The sequence below is a fragment of the Pecten maximus genome, chromosome 4 (assembly GCF_902652985.1).
Source record: "Pecten maximus chromosome 4, xPecMax1.1, whole genome shotgun sequence".
Classification (NCBI taxonomy): Eukaryota; Metazoa; Mollusca; class Bivalvia; order Pectinida; family Pectinidae; genus Pecten; species Pecten maximus.
Window position 1 is genome coordinate 27,808,820 of NC_047018.1, and position 24,023 is coordinate 27,832,842.

Sequence of the window (24,023 nt, forward strand, 5' to 3'; positions counted from 1 at the left end):
TCCGTTTCCGTTCTAGGTCATGTGATTTTGAAACTACCTTGACCTTGCTGTCTGCATCAATATAAGATGAGATCATCCCTGGTGGACGTCCATCCTGTTTGGAAAAAACAACTACTATTTTTGTACAGTTATGCCGGATAGAACGGGGTTATATGGTATTTATGATTTTATTTCAATCTAAATGAACGATTTTGGACTATATTTGACCACATTACTTTCAACCTGAACGAAAAATTCCATGTCAAAATACAGGTTGTAAAACGACAGACGTGAAAGCAACAACACTGACATAGAAATAATATATAAACTATGAATGGCAATGATTTAAGTCTTCTTTGTATTGCTTCTGACACCACATCTACTTTATCAATGTCTTTCGGCGTCAAATTATTTGTTATAACAAGAAAGAAACCCCTATTAATGATTTTTGTGTCTGTACGTAGTTGATATCTATTTCAGGTTTTGAAGAAAGAAAAAAAGTGTTTTATACGATAATAGTAACTAAACTAACTATAATGCTATAATCAAGTTAAACGTGTTTTTTCTGAATTATAGAGTATTAAATGCTTAATACATCTAATCGTTATTTCCTTATCTAACTGCTGCTTTGATCACCAGAATTGCCCAGTATATTATTACATGGATTAATTCTTCTCCTCAGCCAAATGAATGGCAATGACGGATATGCCGATGGCTTCCATCTGACCACTTCTAATGGTACTGCATTAATGCCCTACAAAATTTACTTCAACAAAGTGTACATTATGTCACCAGGGCTTTTTGACCATTAATGGGCCATTCCAATTGAAATATTTCATATTTTAGCCAAATTCCCAAAATTTGCAGGTGACACCAGAAAAAATCTTTCCTAAGTCACCAATTTTCTTCCCAAAATGAGACAAAAGGACCCATTCCAAACCAATGAGAACAATTACCTTTTATGATAGAAAATTAGCCGAACACTTAAGTAACAACTCTTGCTTACCCGTATTATGTATATATTTGCCATATTGCTTCTATTACCTATACAAGCTTAGCTACCACATCCATTTGCTCAAACTTAATCTTCGCCCTTTATGATACCAGTATTTAATTGCTCTGACAGTAGATGGCATTATTATATGAGCTTATATATTATAAGAGATAGCTCTGGGTAACTAAGTCAATCTTTGAAGTTCAGCTCTGGGACAGCTTTCATTTGGGCATTTTACATCATTATGTAATTTGTAAGTCCCCCAAGAATTAAAAATTTTAGTTTCTATTGTTTGTGTCTTTGTTCATAAATTATGCAATAGTTTCTATTTATTCCGATTCTCATAGTACTATAGATTTTAAAATTCATAATATAGTGCGTCTTTGCTTATAATACCTAGAGTTATGATCCAAGCAGAGTATCGTATTGAACACCCTTGGCAAGTGAAGATGAATATAGTGAACAAGTCTAAGATTAAAGTAGCTCTATTTTACAAGGTCAACTTCCACATAGCAACATTGTGCCAGATCTAAAGTCAACTGTAACATATATATTTATTAGGCGCCTCTAACATTTTTAGGGAATGTATGGAATGTCTATTACAACAAATCCAAATTCTGGTATTTGTTTTTTACAGGTACATAGGAATGATGTTGTGATACATGATGGACAGTCTCATTGTGGACCTTGACAAAGTGTTGGATGACTTTGAAGCAGAAGGTATGATTTAATGAACAAATGTGTGACCTTAATAACATCTATTAAGAAGTTTTGGGATTAAGTCAAATTAAAGTAGATCAACAGATGTTTTGCTTCTTACTGTCTAGAAATACAACAAATATATAACAGATTTGAAATGGAAATATTTTGCCCTAATAATAATGATTGTAAGATTTATTATGTTTGCTTTAAATTGTGATTATCCTAGTTGATTTTATATAAATTTATCATTGAATGTACATCATGTGTTTTCAGAGAAAGAATCCTCCCAGATTGTTCGTCATTCCCCTACAGACTACTCTGAGTACATCAATGCTAACGATGATCGACCCTGGGATGAAATCAGTCAAGTACCTATCAGTACCAACACCACATGGACGTCTTATGGCTCCGAGGATGACAAATGCTCCACAGCTGTTTACGATGTACCCTACATTCCTGCAGAGGCATTTGACCTGTCTGAAGCCGATTTTGCACCATCTGTTGGAAAAAATGGGAAAAGTACATATACAGGGCCTTTAGATACAAAGGCAGAAGATATCTTTGATAATTTCACCAAAGATATTCAAAATGCTATTCAAAAACAAGAAAATCTGCTAAAAGCGGTAACTGGAGGTCATCAGGACAATGGGAAATTGGACAACAATGTACTTGGTGAATCAAAGCAATTTAATTCTTATTCCACCATCAGTAATTCTAATGTTATCAATAACTATTCTGGTACAATAGATTTAAGTTGTAAACGCAGTGATGTTGTGGATACAACAGGGATCAAATCAAACAATTTGACAGAAAATCAGCTGATATCGTCAGAGCAACAGTTTTGTTCAAATTCTAATTTGCACTCTCCAAATAAAGGAGAACAGACAACGACAGTGTTTGTGGCAGACAGCACTAACTGCAAATACCCAATACAGGTTGTGGACAGATTTACACCAGTTGTGGAAAGTAAACAATTTGAACCAGCAGTGCCAACAGATATAAATCAAGTTAAGGAACACTTACCTAATCATCTAGACGAAAGCAAGAGTAACAGTTTTGTGGCTAATGGTGAGAGGTGTGATAAACCTCCTGTGAGTGGAAGTCCTATGGAAGAGGAAGATAGTCTAATGGGCCGTAATGAAATGGATGCAACTGATTCACAACTGTCATCTTTATCTAGTCAGAATGAAGCCCTATCTGTCCCAGATGTTGTAACCAAGCACTTAAATGGTTCAGACTTGTCTCCAAGTCATTGTCACAATCCAAATTCAATGCAAATGGACAATGAGAGGCCGACAAATGGGTTGGTAGCTGCAAGTGATTTTGAAAATGATCCAAATGATATAAACCCGACAGAAGCAACAATGCAATGTGAGGGAGCGGGGATGGATGCCTCCAAAATATCAGACAATACAGCTGGTCCATCTGTAGAAATGTTGACAGATGCCAGTGACCGTGTAGTTGGGTTTGGAGAGATAGACAGCGATATGACAGAGAGTGACATTAACACATACTTAAGTGATATGCAGTGTGACCCAGGATCTGTGGTCACTAGTGACCAACAATCAGCAGTGAACATTACAAGTCCTGATCATGCAAATATATTAAACGAGAGAGGTTATGCAAAAAATTTTGATTTGGTAAATGCACTTGCAAATAAAACATCAAAAATGGGTTCTGCCGATGAACAAATCATGTCTGGCAATTCAGTTCAAGGTTCATGTGATGTGAGCCATTTAAACAGTAAACATGAGGATATGTCAGGAGATGTAGCGATTATTGAATCGCCTGTGGTAGATATGTATCCACCTCCTACAGACACAGGACTTACCTCGCCTAGTACTGCCATCCAAAACTACATTGCTCTGGATGGACAGACCTCACCTGCAGGAAGCTCAATATCATCATTCGGGGAAGGTGCGCGTCCCAAGGAACTATCCCGACCCAGCAGTCTTCGAGGCTTGTCAGTAGTTCCCTTTGAAGCAGCATCAGATATTGTGAAACCATCTGGTGAGATTCCCAGTCCCCAGGAAAATGGGGAAGTTAATGAGAATACTGACAGTGTTTCCCAGGAGCCTATAGCAAGTCAAACAATTCAAAGTACACAGGAAAACCACAAATGTCAAACAGAAGCTAATGATGCTCTGCAAACAGATGCTGTGAACCTCTGTGATGACAAGGGTGTAGATGGAGGAGACAGTGTGACTGAGTCTGCTTCACACAGACTGTCAGAGGGAGAGGCCGGGGATGTGGATATGGAAGATGCTCCTGTAATGCGGAGGTCACATGAGCCTCCTCCCTATATCAATGAATCACAGCGACCTAGTTCTTGGAGTCCTACCGGACCCACACTGGCAGTGCCCCCTCCTCAAAAACGTCCTAACAGTCTAAATCTCCCGTCCCGGGGCGACTTGGTTGTGGGTAACTCTGAGAGGACACAAGCACCTTTTAGATTTCCCTATCAGGCGTCAAATATGGAAGCAGCCACTCCAGAATCCATGGAAACTCCAGAAACTGATGTCCAAGGAGCTACAGAACAAGCACAGAAAGGTACATTTCTGTTTAATATATTTACCTGAAAAATAACTTGTGGCTAATTTAGCTCATAATATAGTATGTTTTAATTGAAAATTGATTAACTATTAAATTATGAAGGTATGAAAAATATGCATGATACATCTGACCTTCATATTTTCAGTTTGAATGAAAGATGAAATGGAAATCAATATTTACTTGAGCTTTTGATTTCAGAACCAGAGGAGAGCCCAGATGAGATGACTGGGGCAGTAGGTAATGTTGTTGAGGAAGGCATCCCAACAATGGATGTTGAGCCATCAGCCACACAGACAGAAAATGCCCTGGGCAAAGTAGCACCCAGGTGGATTCCTGATGCTGAAGCACCCTTGTGTATGGGTTGTGAGGCCAAGTTCACGTTCACAAAGCGACGACATCATTGTCGAGCTTGTGGAAAGGTGAGTTCATATTTTCAGAAGTCCAACACGCTTCCTGTAAATTCTCTGTGAAAATGTTGCATGTTTGTCGTCATGCAAGGAATTGTAGTAATTTGTACCGAAATATCAATCGCTATCGTGACAAATTATGACTATAGTCACAATGATGCACCTGATTCATTCATTATAAATGTTTCATTCTATTTATTTGATGTTTCTGAATATATTTTGCTACTTGTTTGTGTTTCAATAATAATTGATGTTATGGTTGTGAATAAGCAGGCCATAGCAATTTAAAACAGCTTAAGAACCATTCTACATCACATTTTGTGTACTGTTATAAAGTCTCAAGTGTCAAGAGCTTGGCTGGGGCTAATGTATATATAGGTAGCTTTACAATTGAATCAATGATCTAGATCTTGAATCATTTAGGAGAATATACTAAAAAAAAATAATGGGGGGGGGAATTAACCAAAAACATGGTAAAATACCAGATAGTGCTATTTGTTTATAGGTTGATATGTTAATGTTTACAGTATCAGACACTTGTTTTCTGTATTAATCAAAAAAATGTTGGGTTTAACAGGTATTTTGTTCAACTTGCTGTAATCTACGAAGTCGACTGGAATATATGGAAAACAAAGAAGCGAGAGTGTGTCTGTCATGTCATCAGCAACTGGCAATAGGTATACATGTATTTATATGTAAAGCTGTATATAGTCCTAACCACATTATACCTATATAGACTCTCTTGGGTATAAATATAGTTCTATCATCCAACCTTCATCTCTACCAATGACATCTGTGCTAGCCAAGGGCTCATAATTTTGTATTTAACCTTGGCAAAATTAGTCTTATTCTCTAAGCTTACAAATTATTAGCTCACCTGGTCAAAAGGAGGGGAGAGGCCCAACAGGGGAAATATAGAGAACTTTTTCCAATCATTCTTCTTCTGAAGGAATGAAATGCTTTAGTCCAAATTTAGTTTGTGTTATCCTTTAAAAGTTAAAGGGAACAAATTTTGTAGAAATGATTGGTCTGGCCCCAATGGTCAGGGTCCTACAGGTGAAATATAGCAAATTCTTAAAATTCCTTACACTTCTGCAGGAAAGAAAGGATTTGGTCTGAATAAGAGAAGGAGAACCAATTTAGTATAGACAGTCCATCTGGGTCAAGAAGGAAAATATAGCAAATTCTAAAAAAAAATCCTTCTGTAGAAAGAATTTGGAAATTTGGTCTGCAGAAAAGACCTGTGTTAAAATGACCTAAACCTAGATTTACTTACAAATCTATTTGTAAAAGAAATAGCTAGTGCTAGAAGAATCTTAAGTGTTTAAAATGTTGCAAGTGAAGGGCAATAACTCAGCGTTCCTGATATATGGCAGTAGAGGGAAATTAAAAACAAAAATTTGTCAATGATAAATATGAAATTATGAGCCCTCGTATAGCGGAGATGTAGCCAGTAGTTACAATAGAAATAAACAGAATTCTTTTATTCCTCCATCTAAAGGTACAATATGGTGTCCTTATTCCTCCATCTAAAGGTACAATATGGTGTCCTTATTCCTCCATCTTAAGGTACAATATGGTGTCCTTATTCCTCCATCTAAAGGTACAATCTGGTGTCCTTATTCCTCCATCTAAAGGTACAATATGGTGTCCTTATTCCTCCATCTAAAGGTACAATATGGTGTCCTTATTCCTCCATCTAAAGGTACAATATGGTGTCCTTATTCCTCCATCTAAGTGTACAATATGGTGTCCTTATTCCTCCATCTAAAGGTACAATATGGTGTCCTTATTCCTCCATCTAAAGGTACAATATGGTGTCCTTATTCCTCCATCTAAAGGTTCAATATGGTGTCCTTATTCCTCCATCTAAAGGTTCAATATGGTGTCCTTATTCCTCCATCTAAAGGTACAATATGGTTTCCTTATTCCTCCATCTAAATGTACAATATGGTGTCCTTATTCCTCCATCTAAAGGTACAATATGGTGTCCTTATTCCTCCATCTAAAGGTACAATATGGTGTCCTTATTCCTCCATCTAAAGGTACAATATGGTGTCCTTATTCCTCCATCTAAATGTTAATATGATATCCTATTCTCCCATCTTATCACCGTCTTTATCTCATCTCCCTTCCTGTCACAACTTTTCCGCCCTCCTTATAATTTACATTTACTGCTATTCTCCCTTCATATCGGGGGTCACAAGTGTTTAAGGTGTCCCGACACTTTATCACTAGCCCTCAACCTCTGGGTTGCGAGTTCGAAACCTACGTGGGGCAGTTGCCAGGTACTGACCGTAGGCCAGTGGTTTTTCTCCACCTTCAAAACCTAGCACGTCCTTAAATGACCCTGGCTGTTGATAGGACGTTAAACAAAACAAACCAACCCTTCATATCATGTCCCCTCCTCAATCATCATGTGACAGTATGCTATCTTTCCTATCAATGATTAGTCCCTCATCAGAACCAGAATTGGGGACTTATTTTTTATGTTTCTTTCCATTCTTATGTCTTTCTGTTCTTTGTCCTTTCACACTTTTTCTTTGTTCATGCTGCACTACTTGTCATTGGAACACCATACTTATGTCAGGGGTTCACCCGAGGTGGTGTTTCATGCGCCATATGTAGTTCACTCTGACCTATATCTATATATATATCTATTGGTATATTATCTTACATTTGGTGGGGAACTATAATTCATTGAATTGTCTTGTTCTCTGTATCACTGATTGTCCTCTTTTCCTGCTGCTGAATACTCCTCATTCAAATCACTTCTTATCAATACCTTTCCCCCTATCCTAGGACTGACTAGTCCACCTGGTGTTTCTTCTCCTTACAACTTATTTCTCTTACTGCTGGCTATACTATATCCGTCCTCCTCCTTAGACTCACTGGTGTCTATATCCGTCCTCCTCCTTAGACTCACTGGTATCTATATCCCTCCTCCATAGACTCACTGGTGTCTATATCTCTCCTCCATAGACTCACTGCTAGCTATATCCCTCCTCCATAGACTCACTGCTGGCTATATCCCTCCTCCTTAGACTCACTGGTGTCTATATCCCTCCTCCATAGACTCACTAGTGTCTATATCCCTCCTCCATAGACTCACTGCTGGCTATATCCCTCCTCCTTAGACTCACTAGTGTCTATATCTCTCCTTCATAGACTCACTAGTGTCTATATCCCTCCTCCATAGACTCACTAGTGTCTATATCCCTCCTCCATAGACTCACTGGTGTCTATATCCCTCCTCCATAGACTCACTGGTGTCTATATCCCTCCTCCATAGACTCACTGGTGTCTATATCCCTCCTCCATAGACTCAATGCTGGCTATATCACTCCTCCTTAGTCTTACTGCTGGCTATATCCCTCCTCCTTAGTCTTACTGCTGGCTATATCCCTCCTCCTTAGTCTTACTGCTGGCTATATCCCTCCTCCTTAGTCTTACTGCTGGCTATATCCCTCCTCCATAGACTCACTGGTGTCTATATCCGTCCTCCTTAGTCTTACTGCTGGTGTTACTATATCCTACCTTTTAGACTATCCTTCCTCCTGGCTATGACGTCTCTACTCTCCTTAAGACTTACTGCTGATTGCGCCATTACAACCTCTTTTCAGTGGTAATCTACTATTGTTAGGTCTGTGATATGATGGAGGAATAAGTTACATCTGTTATCCTATGATCCACCAAGACATACAATATGATTTAAGTGTTTATGCAATGCATGTTTGAGGTGATGGAAATTTCTCTTTGTTTTATGTTGCACTTGTTTTGAGTTAGTCTTGCCTTTATGTACTAATCAATTTCCTGTGTGAATGAGCATAAAGAAATAAAAAGTCTAAGTATCAGTAATGAAAATTAGAGTAGCTAGAAAAGATATACCTGATATTGAAATACTTTGATTGTCTGGATTTTTTTCTTCTTTTTTTTTTTAATGATAAAAAATCCTTAAGTCAGAAGATTTATAAATCCCCTTGTATTAAACAGAAAAGCAATCGTTATATATTGTCTATTGATAGGCATCCTGATCCTTAGCTGGAACACATTTTTATATACTTCTTTAATTTAGGTAATATTTTCTATCCTTTGTCTTATCCTTTTTTGTATGTCGGCATTTTAAATTTGGTCATCCATGATCACTTTAGTTTTCTTGCCAAAACATAATGAATAAACTGTTAGTTAAAAGCGTAGGTTAACCCTCAACAATCTGAATTCCTGCACTTGTACAATTTCTTTATAATCTTTTACTTCTATATTTCATGTAATTGTTATTTAATTCCAAACAAAATCACTGGAAAATGTTTGACAATGTATTGTGTTTTCCTAACAATATAAACAATAAAAGGGAGGTAACCATGGCTACATATAGGTAATATCTTCAGTATTCACTATTTATGCCCCTTCCATGATTTTATGGGCATGTAGTGACATAGATTTAAGTAAAATTCTCAAAGTAAAAATCTTAAATTAACAAAAAAGCAAAGGGATTGAGAAAAAAAAACCCAAAAAACAACAGCTGTTGAAAGATAAACAAGAAATGACTCCTTTAAGAGAATGCAGTTTTGTAGATTTTCCCAATATCCCTCATATACAGCGTTACATTTCCTGAAATTTCTGTGGACTGTGGGTCGTTTAAAAAATTGGTGTAGAAATTGATGCTGTGTGACAAACTATGGAAATTATAAAATGTGGTAGAGAGTATCTAAATACATATAGTTATCTCTGTTTTTTCTGACTCTGATATAAACCGACTTTTGCATTGTTGCATTTTACATCAAGTGTGTCCTAAATGTATCATGTGACTTGTCAGTTAACTGAACAAAATCTTCTGTTTCTTCTGCTGCTCGTTGCTAGATATGGCTTTGATTTGAGCTTTCTGCTTGGTTCCTCAGCGGAAATTACCAGTGGAACAGGCCGCAGTCCCAATCCCAATAATCCCAGCGAATACTGCTCTACCATTCCTCCCACACAGCAGGTGTCCTCCCGTTCACTCCCTCCCACAGTCATGGTACCCGTGGGGGTGCTAAAGAGAGAGGGTGAGTCACATGTCAATTTTTTGATACACCAATGTGTCATGGTGACAGAAAATGCTTTAAATGACCCATTTTAAACATTTGTTCAGTATGTTATGCGGCTATTTTTATTTAAAGTTCCATACATAATTTAAATTTGGTTTTACAGGGTTTTGTTTTAGGTTTCTATATATTGTATTTTTTAGTAACTATATAATAATCTTGGTGATAGTGGTATAAATTACAGCATGCTGTCTTTTTCTGTTTGATTTATAAAATCTTAATTTTCTTGAGCTTCTTTGCATTACTCTCATGTATACTTGTCAAAAAAACTTTTGGATATATAGAGTTTAAGGTGATTTATAAAGGGAGAGGTATCAGAATTTGCTTTTGAAAATGAAAAAAACATGGCCACAGATTAATATCGTTATGCATTCGAGACTCACAGAGAAGGTCATAATACAGTCAAGCTGGATTGTGTAGAACTCATTCAAGGATTTACATTATAGAATAGTCATGACTTTAATACAAATGCTCTGTAAAGAAATGAACAGAGCTGCTTGTATTACTAATTTTAGAAAATTTGACTGAAATGCATTCTAAAACAATATCCCAACAGAGAAATGAATATTTGTAGTATCTATTTGCCTAATAATGAAATCGCCCTGTAGACTAGATATGCCAAGATTTAGTAAGGCTAGAGTTGCATGTTGTATTGCTTTGGTGCTATTTAACCGTCTGCTGCTTCTGAATTTAAAACAGTATCTAATTAAAAACTGTTTGGCTACGTACATACTGTACCTGGTATTTATTGACTTACAGGACAGGTGAGATATTGTTTATTTGTTTATAATTACATATTGACTGATGAGGTACCATCCTCACTTGAGGTGAAAATTGCACTATTGCTTATTAAAGTACAGTAAGTGATAGTGTGATTTTCACCGGGGACAGAGGATGTCGAGGTACATGCTACATACTTATGTTTACTGAATACCGGTGTAAACATGGAATTTAATTGTCTATATCTGTGGTGACATATGAAATTATGACTTTGTGTGTACTATGTTTGCTGCCTGTGTGTAGCTACAGGTGAGATATGTACTGTGTTGTCACTTACACAATATTTACTGTCTGAAGGTGGAAGAGATTTGTATTGATGTGCAATATCTAAAATTGTGTGTAATAACTATGCACATTACCAAAAGTGTGTGTATATGTTAAATGTTGATTGCAATGTTGACAGGGAGCTCCAAACGATCTGAACCAAAACAGGTGATGTTCTCTGATGGTATCCGACCAGGTGGTGATCTCACTGAGCTGGATGGTTCAGATGCAGCAAACAAGCTGCCGCCACGTCGAACAAGCAGGGCCCAAAAACGGGTGGACAGAGGCTCCCCAGGTCAGTCAGTCTTTGTTAATGATCAGAAAAAAGGAGAGAATAACCAGTTTACATTATTTAATGTAACCAGTTTTAGTACAATGTTCCTACAATGTGTTTGTCGTGAATTGGTGTTCTAACAAAAGACGGGTGGTCGGATGGCACAGTGGTAACACACATGCCTTTCACCTATATATAGTTAGGCGCCACAGCAAGACCCCTCGCGCACTTGAATTCCATCCGGGCCAACAAGCGTGATAAATATAAGTTGATATAACTTGTTCCGCAAATGTTGTAAAATAAATAAAGTCATATTTTACAGTAAAAGACATAAGTAAGCTACTGCTATCACATTCCGTGTCTGTTGTGAATCTCTGTCAACAGTTTGTGTGTCAATATTTATAGGTTATATTACATACCTGGTACTGTTTCTCATATTGTACAATGTGGGGTGATTTGTACTGTATTACTCTGGGTTGATACTGGGGTAATACATTATGGGTAGTCTCCCTTAATGGGAGTGGACAGATAAGATATAATAAGTTAAGGGTTTATCTACCTGTCTGGCAATCCCTTTTGATAGGGATAAGTTGTAAATGTCATTTGACAGCTGAAATGTTCATCAGGAATTTCAGCTCTCTACTTACTGGGATTTGCATATCATATATTGTCATTGTATTCTTACAGATTCTGGAAGGTCCAGTAATAGAAAGTCTCGTCATAGTGAGGCACGGAGAAACAAGTGTCTGATACCAGAGAATGGCCTGCCTCCTGTAATGTTAACTAAAACAGGTGAGAATGATATTGGTTTCTTAATGTATACAAGTTTCATAGGTTATGTGTCAGTGCTATTGTTGATTTTGTGTGACAATAACAAAAAAAGTTATTTATCACAGAAAGTTATGTTGTGTTTTATGGTTATTGTATTATTATAAACCTCTCAAGCATTGCTTGGCATATTCAATATCTACACACTACATGGCACATCATGCTGCCTGTCTCTCTTAAGGAAACAATCAAACTTATCTTATAAATAGAAACAAATGTAAAGGTTATTGTAACAGGAGGATTAATATCAAGTTGTGTTGTTTACTCCACAGACAATGCAATGGATGAGAACCCCAACATGGCTGAATACTTAACACAAATTAAAGGTAGGCAAAAGAATTCAGAGAAAGTCAGCATGGCTGGGCAGCTGTCCCCATGACTTTTCACTAACTTACCTACTTTTTAGTAAGAGGGATACTTTTTCCTTCTGTAGTTTTTCAACATTTGAATGCAAATAACACAACAATCGTAGCACTATAAGATTGATTAATTGGTAAATTAACATAATATCATTTACATTTTGAACAGATGAGGAGGCGGAGCCTGTTGTTTTTGCTGTCAATTCTAATTTGTTTGTTCTCGTCAAAATTGTCACACGTAAGTTGACCAATTAAAAATGGTATGTAAAGCAGAATAAGTTAAATCATGTTAATTGCATATAGTGATGCAAAAAGTTACTGGAAGCTGAAATATGTTGAAATTTGTACTGTTTTTAGTGTGAACTTATATGTATGTACATGACTGTATAAAACGTTCTTTTATAAGACGCAAATTAAGGATCATTACATGAATATATAGATACAGTATGAAGGAAGTAATAACTGTGTGAGGCAACTAGAGCTTTGTTCTTGAAATATATACTGTATTTTGACCTTCATAATTGAACTTTTGACTTCACTAATTGCATGTTGACCTTTGTATGTTGATCTTTGTATTTTGACCTTTGTATGTTGACCTTTGTATTTTGACCTTTGTGTTTTGACCTCTTTGTTACAGTTGACTGCTGTGTAAATAGGACCTGTTGGTGTGTAACCACTAGAGGTATGTGTACAGTCGGACAGGATGAGATTGTCATTGTTCTCGAGGTCCTCCCTGATGAAGACACACTTCCTCGAGACATCCTCTGTCACTTCCAGACCATGTATGAGGAGGCAGGCAAAGGTAGGTCAGCTAATAGTCTCAATATCAATAAGATTAAAAATCATTGGTCCTGATGTGTTTTACTGAAAAAAATATACAGTATAAAAAATGTAAAATTGAAAGTACAGCATTGTTGATTCAATGATTGTTTTGTTCTGACTGCTTAACACCTGAATCTTTTCATGAAAGGTAACACCGTCTCCGACATGGGCCACACAATATTTAACCAGAGTTTCTTGAATAGCCGCGACCATGGTGGGATGTTATATATATACCCCACCTTCCAGTGTCTACACAAACTGGTACTACCAAAGCCACCTTATGTGTTTGGGATACTGCTTCAAAAGTGGGAGACCCCCTGGGCCAAGGTCTTCCCCATCAGATTGCTGCTGCGACTTGGTGCTGAGTACAGATGTAAGTATCACTCAGAAACTTTGTAGTATTCATTTTGGTTCTTAAAATTTATTTTAGATTACTCTTTGTGTACCTCCTATGTAACAACTGCTGTAAATCATAGCATTTTCATTACATGTATTATGTATTATTATATCTGTTCCCAGAATCATGGATTTTGAATATCTGTATGAAAGTTACAAAAGACCATTTTAAGTGTCATCAGATTGAAAAGTGATTACATATACATACAATGTATTCAAAAATTTATATTTTCACGTAGAAAATTGTACATGTATTCTTTCAGATTGGTGAATAATATGAAGCTTTAGAAATGTAAATTTTCACATTAAATGTAGCGGTTATGTCAGAATTAAATTATTTTCTCGGTTACAGATAACATTAGGTGTAGCTGGTATGTCAGAATTAAAGGTATTTTCTCCTTTACAGATTACCCGTGTCCTCTGATTAGTGTTCGCAATAGGAAACCAGTTTTTTTTGAGATAGGACACACAATCATGAACCTGCTGGCAGATTTCCGTAATTTCCAGTACATGCTACCCCAGATAAAAGGAGTCACAATACACATGGAGGACAAGAAAACCATCATGAATTTCCCCAGGAATAGATATGATGATGTGAGTCAACTACATTACCAGTATTTTACCTGGTATCGACTTTTGCCACACGTTTATTTCCATGTTTGGGATGAGAAATATCAAGCTGTTAATTCAAAATTATTCAAAGTTATTATCAAGAGATGTAAATGTTCAAAATCACAAGTTATTATCAAAAGATGTAATTGTTTTTAGAACAGTACATGTATCCAAGTAGTAGTAAGTCAACTTGGAAAACAGGTAAGATACTTGCTGCTTCATTCCAACTTGGCTAAGGAGAATTTCTCTTTAGCCAATTCTGTAGAGCAATTGTCTAGTAAGCCAGAGGTTCTGGGTTTGATTCTGATTGGAGGTATTGATGAAAATAATGATATGTGCTACAGTAGGTAAAGAGAGTATTAATCAGTGTGGAGAGAATCATTTCTGTTTTTCCATTCGACAGTTGATGAAGGTTGTGAGTAACAGTAATGAACATGTGATGGCCATTGGAGCAAGCTTCAGCTCTCAAGCTGACTCCCATCTGGTGTGTATACAGAATGACGATGGCAACTACCAGACACAGGCCATCAACATACAGAACAAGCCTAGGAAAGGTAAGCTCGTCTAGCCATTTAATTTACAGAACAAGGCCGCCCAGGAAAGGTAAGCTCCTCTAGCCAGTTAATTTACAAAACAAGGTCGCCAAGGAAAGGTAAGCTCCTCTAGCCAGTTAATTTACAAAACAAGGTCGCCAAGGAAAGGTAAGCTCCTCTAGCCAGCTTATTTATAAATTTTCATACAAAACCCAGGAAAGGTAAGTATCTCCAGCCAGCTGACATACAGAGCAAGGCAGTTCAAGAAAGGTAAGTTTTTCTAGCCAGTTAACATAAAAGAACAAGCCCTAAAAAAGTACTATAAGCCCACCTTCTTTGTGGCTACTAACCTTCGCAATTTCTGCATCACAACAAATTCACAGCAATTAACTTTTGCAAAACAGACTATACTAATAATCTTGTACTTTCACTTTACAACAGTTTCATGAAATGTGCTCTAGCCATTTACCAGTATACTGATGCATGTATAGGTGTTATCCCTTTAGAAACACTACTGAATAGAACCAGACTGTATTGACTTTAATCAATATTTGTTATGTTGTCATAAGATAAATATGTCGGCCCTACAATGGTTTAAGGAAGGCATAACAGCAAATACTGATTATGAAAACACACTATCACAGATAACATTACAGAAACCTGTATGGTAAAAAAGGATCTAAGATTGCTCTACAAAGTGAAGGTTGACATATATCATACATGTTTAGCCAGAACAGTGTACTATATAGTGAGTCATCCCTATCAGAATTGCAGCAATTAACTTCTATGACTTTGTTTTAATCACAAATGTTTTAATCACAAAATTCGCTAGAGTATATTGCACAGTAGAACCTGTCTATGGTGACCACCGTTTTACATATAAGATTCTTCTGTTCTCTACATTTTACAGTGTACACTAATAGCAAATACTTGTCTCTGGGAAAAGGTTGGTTAATTGATAACTAATGAAAATGTACAACTGGAAGAAAATTTAATTTAAGTTCATGTATTTGATATGAAAAAAAAATGTCTTTAAAAGTCCATTGTAATCTGTTTTCGATGTGATATAATTCTAAGATATCAACATTATATCATTCCACAGTAACTGGAGCGAGTTTTGTGGTGTTTAACGGTGCTCTGAAGACAAGTTCTGGTTTGCGTGCGAAGTCCAGTATTGTAGAAGATGGCCTGATGGTACAAATAACACCAGACTCCATGGTGGCCTTGAAACAGGCCATGAAGGACATGCGCGAGTATATAGTCGAATGTGGCAGCATCACCAACCCATCTCCTGATGAGGTCGTCATGATGCAGTGGGTCGACGATGACAAAAATGTCAACATAGGGTGAGTACCTCAATGTGTAACAGTAGTTGGATGTAGTTGGATGTTTCCAGTTCAGATAGGGAGGGTGACATTAATCGTAATAAGTTGTAAAATTATCCTTTGGAAGGTACCATTACCTTTCACAAAACACAATTTGGGTACAAAACAAGTTGTTCATTATCACTCAGTATTTAAGAACAAATGACTATGTAAAATTTTGTGTTTGTCCTTTTGTATATTTTGGTACACATTACCCAAAAAACTTTTATCAAAAATAACATTTTTATGCCCCTGCCATGAAATGGGGGGAGGGGGGCATATAGTATTACCCATGTCTTTCCCTTCCCGTTGCATCACGTCCCTTTCTGATGCAATGTAACTATCTAATCTCAGTCTCCGAAACTGCTGATGCTATCCTTACCAAACTGTTTGTCAAGTGGCAGCAGGGGCATTTATGTCTTACAGACATTTTCTAGGTTGTCAAAAAACAATTCTTAATACAATTTGTTAATTCATATGCATTCCAGAAAAAAATCAAATGTGTTCAAACTAAAGTTTCAGTTGGGCCTGTGTTTGGTTTGTAGAGTGAATTAGATTACTTTTTGATTTTGTATCTGCTTGTATAGATGTTGGTTTCAAATACTGTTAATTAAGTTACTATGGAAATTTTAAGTCTTCTTTTTGTATTTTTGTTATTCATATTATATATTTGATAAGTGTTCATTTTGAAATGTGTGTAATTTGGTAGTTACAAATAATGATTGTTTGTGTGTATTAAAACTTCTCAAGATAATTTTTATGAATTGTACAAAGGGAGACTTTTCCATCAATTTCCACAGATAAATTATATTTATTCTATTGATAAAAAAAAATAAAGGAAATTGGGTACATGTACACTCTTAAGAAAATGGACAAAATCAAAAGTGAATGGAATTTTATTAATGCAGTAATTAATTTGAAAGTGAAATATAATTCATCATACACAAATTATGGGAACATCATACACTGTTTAAGTACATGTATACTGATGTATTACTGATCACTTAGTAATTTATACTTGTACGTCATTTTCTAATTATCTATCATATGATTGGTTGATTTGGATATATGTACAGTATTACATGTTGTAACTATTGCATATAGGATTGAATAAAAATATATATAAGAACATTTTTTTATGAACTATGGAGTAGTGATAGTTGAAATCCTTACTTACAATCTATTTTTGTCTGTAGAGTGAAAAGTCCTGTGGATAGCATGCTGATGGACGGAATTGAAAGTATCCATATTCCTAATGCAACTGACTATGTAGGGGAGACCTATATTATTAGGTGGACTGATGTGTTCTTCATACAAAATGAGGATTCTGGATCAGCCAAGTGGGAGCCAGTAGACCTCAGTCGATTGGCAGAGACATTGTCCAATGCCTGTTGTATAGCTTTAACTCGACACCTCGACTCACTTCATGATGCTTCTCTCATAAAGATTGGTCTGCGAGTCAACATTGAAGCAGAAAAGGTAGGTCTTTTACTGGTACATGATATCATCTTTTATTAAATTTGGTCGGTAGTAGTAGAGGACTATTGATTGCTTACATTGCTTATACATAACAATAGGGATGTCACATACTTACACTGTTATCATAGCTACAATGTCCTTTAGATATATACATACATATATACTATACAGTTACAGGGTACCATTGGTTCAATTCTGATATTGTTTTATGATGTCATAAACATTTTGTTGTTACCAGAGAACGAGGCCTGGAATAGAAATATTTTCATTTTAGATGGCATATCCATTGACTAGAATACTGTCTTCGCATAGGTCTGGAAAAAATGTCTTTCTTGTAAACAGGAGCTTACATTTATTTCCTTTCATGTGAAATTTATTGAACTTGTCAAAAGTATTTCATTTTATTTCGCTATATGTTCAGAAAAATGAAAAGTTCTTAAACTTGTTTCATTATTGTCATATGAAATAGAGATTGGTGTAAAATTCTCTATTTATCAGACATTATCAGAATCCTTAAGACAAAGTCATGTGTTCTATATAACTCCTAAGCATTATATTAATTGTACATTGTATGTATAACATCTGTCTCATCCTGGCTTAACACTGGTTTCAAGATGCCTGTATGAAATCTTACCAGACAATGTATCTCAAAATATCATTTGTAAAATAACAGTATAATTAATTCAGAATAGGATATGTTGCCACTTTTCTGATAAGTATGTATAACTGACAAGATGTTTTCTGTATCTGTTGCAGGTTGGTTATGAGATTGGTGCCAATGAAGAGAAGTTACCCGATGTTTACATGAATGACCTTGACAATGAACTTATCCCAGTGATACACAGTGCAGCCTCTCAGAACCATGGGGGTGCTATAGTATTAGAACTTATATTTCATGTTCTCAAGTGACGTCTGTTATCCTCTAGGACTTCAGAGTCCACTTTTGTTTACGTCAGTCACTAGGATACACTTCAATGACCTGTTGACCTCTAACACTTAATTTCAGAGTTACTGTTGTTGAACTTTTTCACTTTGATGTTCTTTATGTATGACCTTCTGTGAACTCTGTTACTAAGATTCTTAAATTAGTTATGTCAACCTCTGTCACTTAAGAATCTTCCCTGACCTTTGTTGACCTTCATCACTGAAACATACACTAATGACATTGGGGCATGACCAAGTGACTTCTGTTGACCTTTATCGTTGGAGCATATCTAGTGACCTCCTTTGACCTTTATCTTTAGAGCATGACTGAGTCACCTTTGTTGACCTTTGTCATTGGAGCATATCTGAGTGACTTTTTGTTGACCTTTGTCATTGGAGCATATCTGAGTGACTTTTTGTTGACCTTTGTCATTGGAATGTACTGGAATTAACTTTATTGTTGACATCTATTAGCGTATGAAAACATCTAGAAATTGAAATGGTTAAACACTACAATAATCAGTTATTTTCCAACATTTTTGCTCACCTGGTCCAAAGGGCCAAGTGAGCTTATGCCATGGTGCAGCATCCGTCCATCAAAAAGGTCACAGGGGTCAAATATCTTTAACCTTAAAACAACTTCTTCACACTATCCAAGACTCCAAGCCACGATATTTGGCTGATAGGTTCCCTATGTAAGGCCAGACAAATTTGCAAAAAGAAATTACCTTGACCTATTCAAGGTCAAAGCGGTCAAATTCCTTAAAACGACTTCTGGTTAACTAAAAGGTCAAGAATCATGATATTTGGCAACTAGGGTCCTATGATGGAGCCCCACAAATTCTACAAAAAGAAATTACCTTGCACAAAATTGTCAAGGTCACTGATGTCAAATTGTTCAAATATATGAAGGACTTCTTCTGATTATCTTAGAAGCCTAGAATGAAGTTCTTTTGACTATATGAAAGGTAGAGATTCATCAGACAAGTGAATACCAAGTGAGCAATGATTGCCCATTGGGCCTTTTGTATTAGCACCACTGTTAATGTTAACAATGTTCCTTCTGATCTGATTATGTTGCTCTATGTGTAGATAAGTTACTGTTACAAATGTGTGTTTGTTGTCTCCTGGTGTGATCAGTGAATCAGAACCTGTGCATGTTATTGATGTTTGGATTTTTACTGATATTAAGAAGTTAATGATTAGCTATTACATAGTTAATGGAAATGATTTATTGATGTTGGGGCGTTCTAGAACCTGTGTATGTATATTTTGTGTTTAAAACAAATAATAAATTCAAACTCAGTATATAGGACATACACTAACTTTGAAGATTTAATCAATGTTATTTATGATCATTAACCAATCAAATAAGCACAAATTTTAGCTACTACTGTAGTTTAACGTTTTAACTTCGACAAAATTATGAATTACAAATTAGAATTTCTTTGCTTAATACTTAGATTGGAAACAAATCATTACCAGCTTGTGATTTGACTCAACAGCATTTCATTTCCAAAGAGCTTCACCTCTAGATACTTTAAATATTATGATTGGTCTTCATCTTGTCTGTTGATCTGTATAATGACATGTAGAAAGGTATTTACAAAAAAAGAGCGTTTAAGGGAGGTAACTCCTAAACCATATCATTGTGAGGTAATGTATCCTTTAAGAGACCTTCGCATTTCACAGTTTGGGGATGTAGGCTGTAGGAAACATGGTAGGTTAACTTACCCTAGTTTGTGTGGTGTAGACTGTTAGCAGCTGAGTAGGTATACAATAGTTTTAGTCAGAATTATTCCGAATGTTTTATGAACTTTTTTTGTATCCGTGTCATACCAATGAACACCAAATAAATATTTTTTAAAAGTTGATAAAATGTCGGAATAATTTGGACTACCCTAGTTTGTGTGATGATTTACAGGACCTGTTACACATATTGTGTACCCATCAGAATCTGTAATACCTTGTTTCTCATTGCTTTATTTAACATAGTATATTGTATTGTTACTACAAAGTTGTTGTTGAATTATATGTTGATTCTATATTTATTTAACTGTACATTATATGAAAGAAAATTTAATCTTTGTTATTCTGGTGAAAGTTTTCAATGAGCAGTTGTGTTTTTTAAAGAAAATAGTTCACAATAGTCTGTATATTTATTTATATCCAAGAACATGGCAAAACTAGAAAATACATCTTTTTCTTCATTAACTAAAACATATGCTTCACCTAAAGTTGAGAAGGCGCTCCACACATTATCATATGCTGCCGTAAGATATAACTTAGACTAGTACTGTAGCTTTCAAAGTTTTAACAGAAAATCATTTGCTGATGGTGCTAAATGTGTCAATAGAACTGTTTGAAGAACATTTAAAAGATCCCAAGTACACTACTTTTTTTTCAAATCGGGGAAAACAATGAACAATGTCCTGCTACATCAGGTTTGAAAATTTGTACTTTTAATTTTCATGTACATTGTAATTAAAAGATAAGCTGTAAGTGAAGGGATGGTGAAAAATGTGACAAAAATGTTTCATCTTCAGTTAAAATGTTACTAGCTAGAAGTATCTCAGTCCAACCATCAACGATTTCTGGGGACTTATTTTGATATCTGTTCTGTAAAATAGCATGCTTTTTTTGTTTGCAACTATTGGTCACAAATAAGATTTTTGCATACTGAATACCCAAACTATTATATCAAAACTTTCCACTCTGACAGAACATCACTTTTAAAGTAAGTTGTAAATAGGAACACATGTACAAAAAAATGTAGTATGATTACTACAAAATATAAAAAATTTAAATGTGTTTTTGTATTCATTTGGGTTTGACAGAAAAGGAATGTTAACATTATTGTTAACAAATATAGTTTGTTACTGCAGTAAATAGCAATCTGATCAGGTAATAAAAATTGTCTGCTTAAATGTCAAAGAGGATTTGCATTTGCAGCTGACTATGTATATCATATCAAATTAACGAGACATTTACTATGGTGCAGTTAGTTTTTAGCTCAATTTGTGACATTTTTTCATGTTATTAAATTTATTTGTTTCTCATATATGTTTCATGGTAAGCAGAAGATTTTCTTGCGATCTTGTCCACTTTTAGCCCTTTAAATGATTGATCTAAAAAAAAAAAAAAAGTTTTGAAATTATACAACACTACTGGTAATTTTGAGTGCAATATCACAACTTGCATGTACAAGTGAAAAGTTTTATATTACCTGAAGTCACTGATCACCCATTCAGCATGGTCATATTAGTTACAGACTTATTTAGGAAGAGGGGATTTACAAGGAGACATATCTCTGTTAACATACTTCCTAAAATTTGTCCCTAACAATAATACAACATTAAGGCTGGAAACACATCACATTTTTATAAATCAGTCACACTGAGAATGGTACAATTTACTGGCTAGAAAACACATCTCTAACTTGTATACTTCATTCTGAGTTCATTTCAGTTAAAAATGTATGCCAAATTATTAAAGGTTATCTTAAATAATTAAGTTCCATTTTTAAGAGCATTGCTTGTTGGGGTTGTCATCCCTGGAGTAAAACATATGGCTGATCTGACTAGAAAATGGACGTAACAATTCTCGAACAACATTTATAATGTACTTTAGAATACAGTTGTTTACATGTATCAAGGTAAACGGTAATACTGCATCAGATGTTACCTCACAGGAGAGTACCAGTACCACATTTTGGTTGTTTTTGTCGACTATTTCATGAAAGATTTTCTAGCCGAGAGTTGCATCCCCTGTCAAGACATTTGCCTTCTTTCTGAATTTTGCATTCTTATTTACTAAATAGATATTCGTAAAACGTTATTAAGTTTATTCTCCATGGTTTAAAAATATAAAAACAAAGATTTTACGACGGTGACACTGAGTGGCCTTGACTTGTCATTGCCCTTTACATCGCTAGTAACCGTAGTGTATCCTTACAAACATCTGTTACAGTAGTTATCTATAGAGTTTAATGTACAAAGTTTTCAGTGAACAAAATCGTGTCAAGAATTTAGCTAGTTTTATTTCAATATGTAGATAACAGAGTGCAAGAATGTTTACCTAAGACAATGTAGATGTATTGTACACTGTGTAAATTGACGGTTGTGTGGTCTCATGTTATAGGGCTTGTGATATGTTTTAGAATGTATGAATTAATAAACTTTTTACAGAATATTGTTTGTATAAATGATCATTAAAAACACTTTACATAGAGCCCTTTAATTACAATCTGTAAAGGAAAACCTTACCTTGTTAGTACCGTAGTTTTAACAGTAAGCTATGGGGAAGCTTTGTACTTGTATATATTTCCACACTGAAGGGATTACTCTTCAAATTGTGTTTCTGTCTACGAAAAATAGAAAGAAGTAAATATTATTTCCATTAACAACTAGTACTTTCACTTGGATCCTTTTACCAGTGAAGATAAAACAAATATTGGCTACATCTAATATTATGGAGTGTGTGTTGTTTTGTTGATTTTAGAGTGTATATATAAATATATATATATGAAGTACCTGTATATAGTTGTACACCTTCCTGGGAAGTGGCCAACTACAAATCTTTGTCGGATTTATATTTTGGGGGCACAGAGAAATAAACATTGAAATGTCAGTTAAACTGTAGTGTTGTTTTACTGTGTCAGTGACTCAAGAAGTTTGAAAAAGAATATTTAGGAACAGCATGAAGTCTGACCTTGCTGAACAACCAGTTTTGCATTTCAATTACTGTGATAAGAAACGGCAAAAGAATACCGATTTGTTAAAGCAAAACTGTAATTGTAATTCAAAATTAAAGATGAAACATACGAAAAATAACGACATTTACAGGGAGACCTAGCCACACAGCAATAATATCACTTCTACATGGTGATGGCACCTGCTATGTCAATTTATATCAAAACTAAATAATCTCACATTTTAAAAATTATAACTAGGGCAGTGATGATACCACCATACTCGGGTAAAGTCTTTATGTTGCTTAAGGAAATAAATATCTGTCAATAACATTGTGATGGCAATTATAAGATTTACCCATGTCTTCATCAACCTTACCCATCCATTGTATGACCATCAACAATCAAAATTGGTCAAGAAAATCCGAACACTTGGAACCGCCCCCATCAAGAGCCATGGTCATAGTCAGAGATCCACTTTGTCTTTGAACTTTGTATCCAAATAACCTTGACCTTTAATCTAGTGAGGTCTGTGATAGCTCAGTTGGTTAGAGTGTTGGCCACATAACCTTAAGTGAAGATCCAAGGTGAGTGGCTCCATATTCTCACATACTTCACAGGGTTATCCAGCGGTTGCAAGAGAAAAGATAAATCGATCGCACACCGGTATAGCCAATCGGCATGCTCTATATGACGCTGCCAACAATAATGTTTCATCATTATTTAATACCTCAAGCAAGCAAGTCATAAATGATGATATCATCAATTTTGACATTCATTCCAAAGAGCATTGAAGATGGCACGATGAAAAACTTTCATAAAAACTTATTTTTTGCAAGTATGTGAGAAAAATAATCAAACATGGGTTTGTTCCGCAAACAAGGATATCTCAACCCAGCAACTCATGCTGACTGACCAAACTCCTACACTCGGGGTGAGATATCCCTGTCCATAGAACAGACCAATGTTAGATTCCATTACT

General features: G+C 35.6%; 1 protein-coding gene across 2 annotated transcripts; it reads left to right on the top strand.

Moving 5' to 3' along the window:
• Positions 1 to 52: 52 nt before the first annotated feature.
• LOC117325699 lies at positions 53 to 22,986 on the top strand. 2 transcript variants are annotated; one of them, XM_033882119.1, is made up of 17 exons: positions 53 to 155; positions 1,611 to 1,693; positions 1,949 to 4,225; positions 4,427 to 4,647; positions 5,213 to 5,312; positions 9,534 to 9,677; positions 10,900 to 11,055; positions 11,722 to 11,826; positions 12,135 to 12,188; positions 12,391 to 12,459; positions 12,859 to 13,023; positions 13,192 to 13,416; positions 13,846 to 14,033; positions 14,455 to 14,605; positions 15,687 to 15,930; positions 17,145 to 17,427; positions 18,184 to 22,986. In XM_033882119.1, exons 2-17 carry the CDS (start codon positions 1,636 to 1,638, stop codon positions 18,334 to 18,336), a joined length of 4,593 nt encoding a protein of 1,530 aa, XP_033738010.1. In that variant the 5' UTR covers positions 53 to 155; positions 1,611 to 1,635; the 3' UTR covers positions 18,337 to 22,986. The 2 variants fall into 2 exon arrangements, with proteins under 2 accessions (XP_033738010.1, XP_033738011.1); XM_033882120.1 differs by lacking the exon at positions 9,534 to 9,677.
• The last annotated feature ends 1,037 nt before the right edge of the window (positions 22,987 to 24,023 follow it).

Excerpts from the sequence above, each read along its gene's own strand:
- LOC117325699 (XM_033882119.1), top strand. The coding sequence starts at position 1,636 with ATGATGGACAGTCTCATTGTGGACCTTGACAAAGTGTTGGATGACTTT. Across the intron at positions 11,827-12,134 it reads TGTAATGTTAACTAAAACAG|ACAATGCAATGGATGAGAAC; the intron begins GTGAGAATGATA and ends TTTACTCCACAG. Across the intron at positions 17,428-18,183 it reads TCAACATTGAAGCAGAAAAG|GTTGGTTATGAGATTGGTGC; the intron begins GTAGGTCTTTTA and ends TATCTGTTGCAG.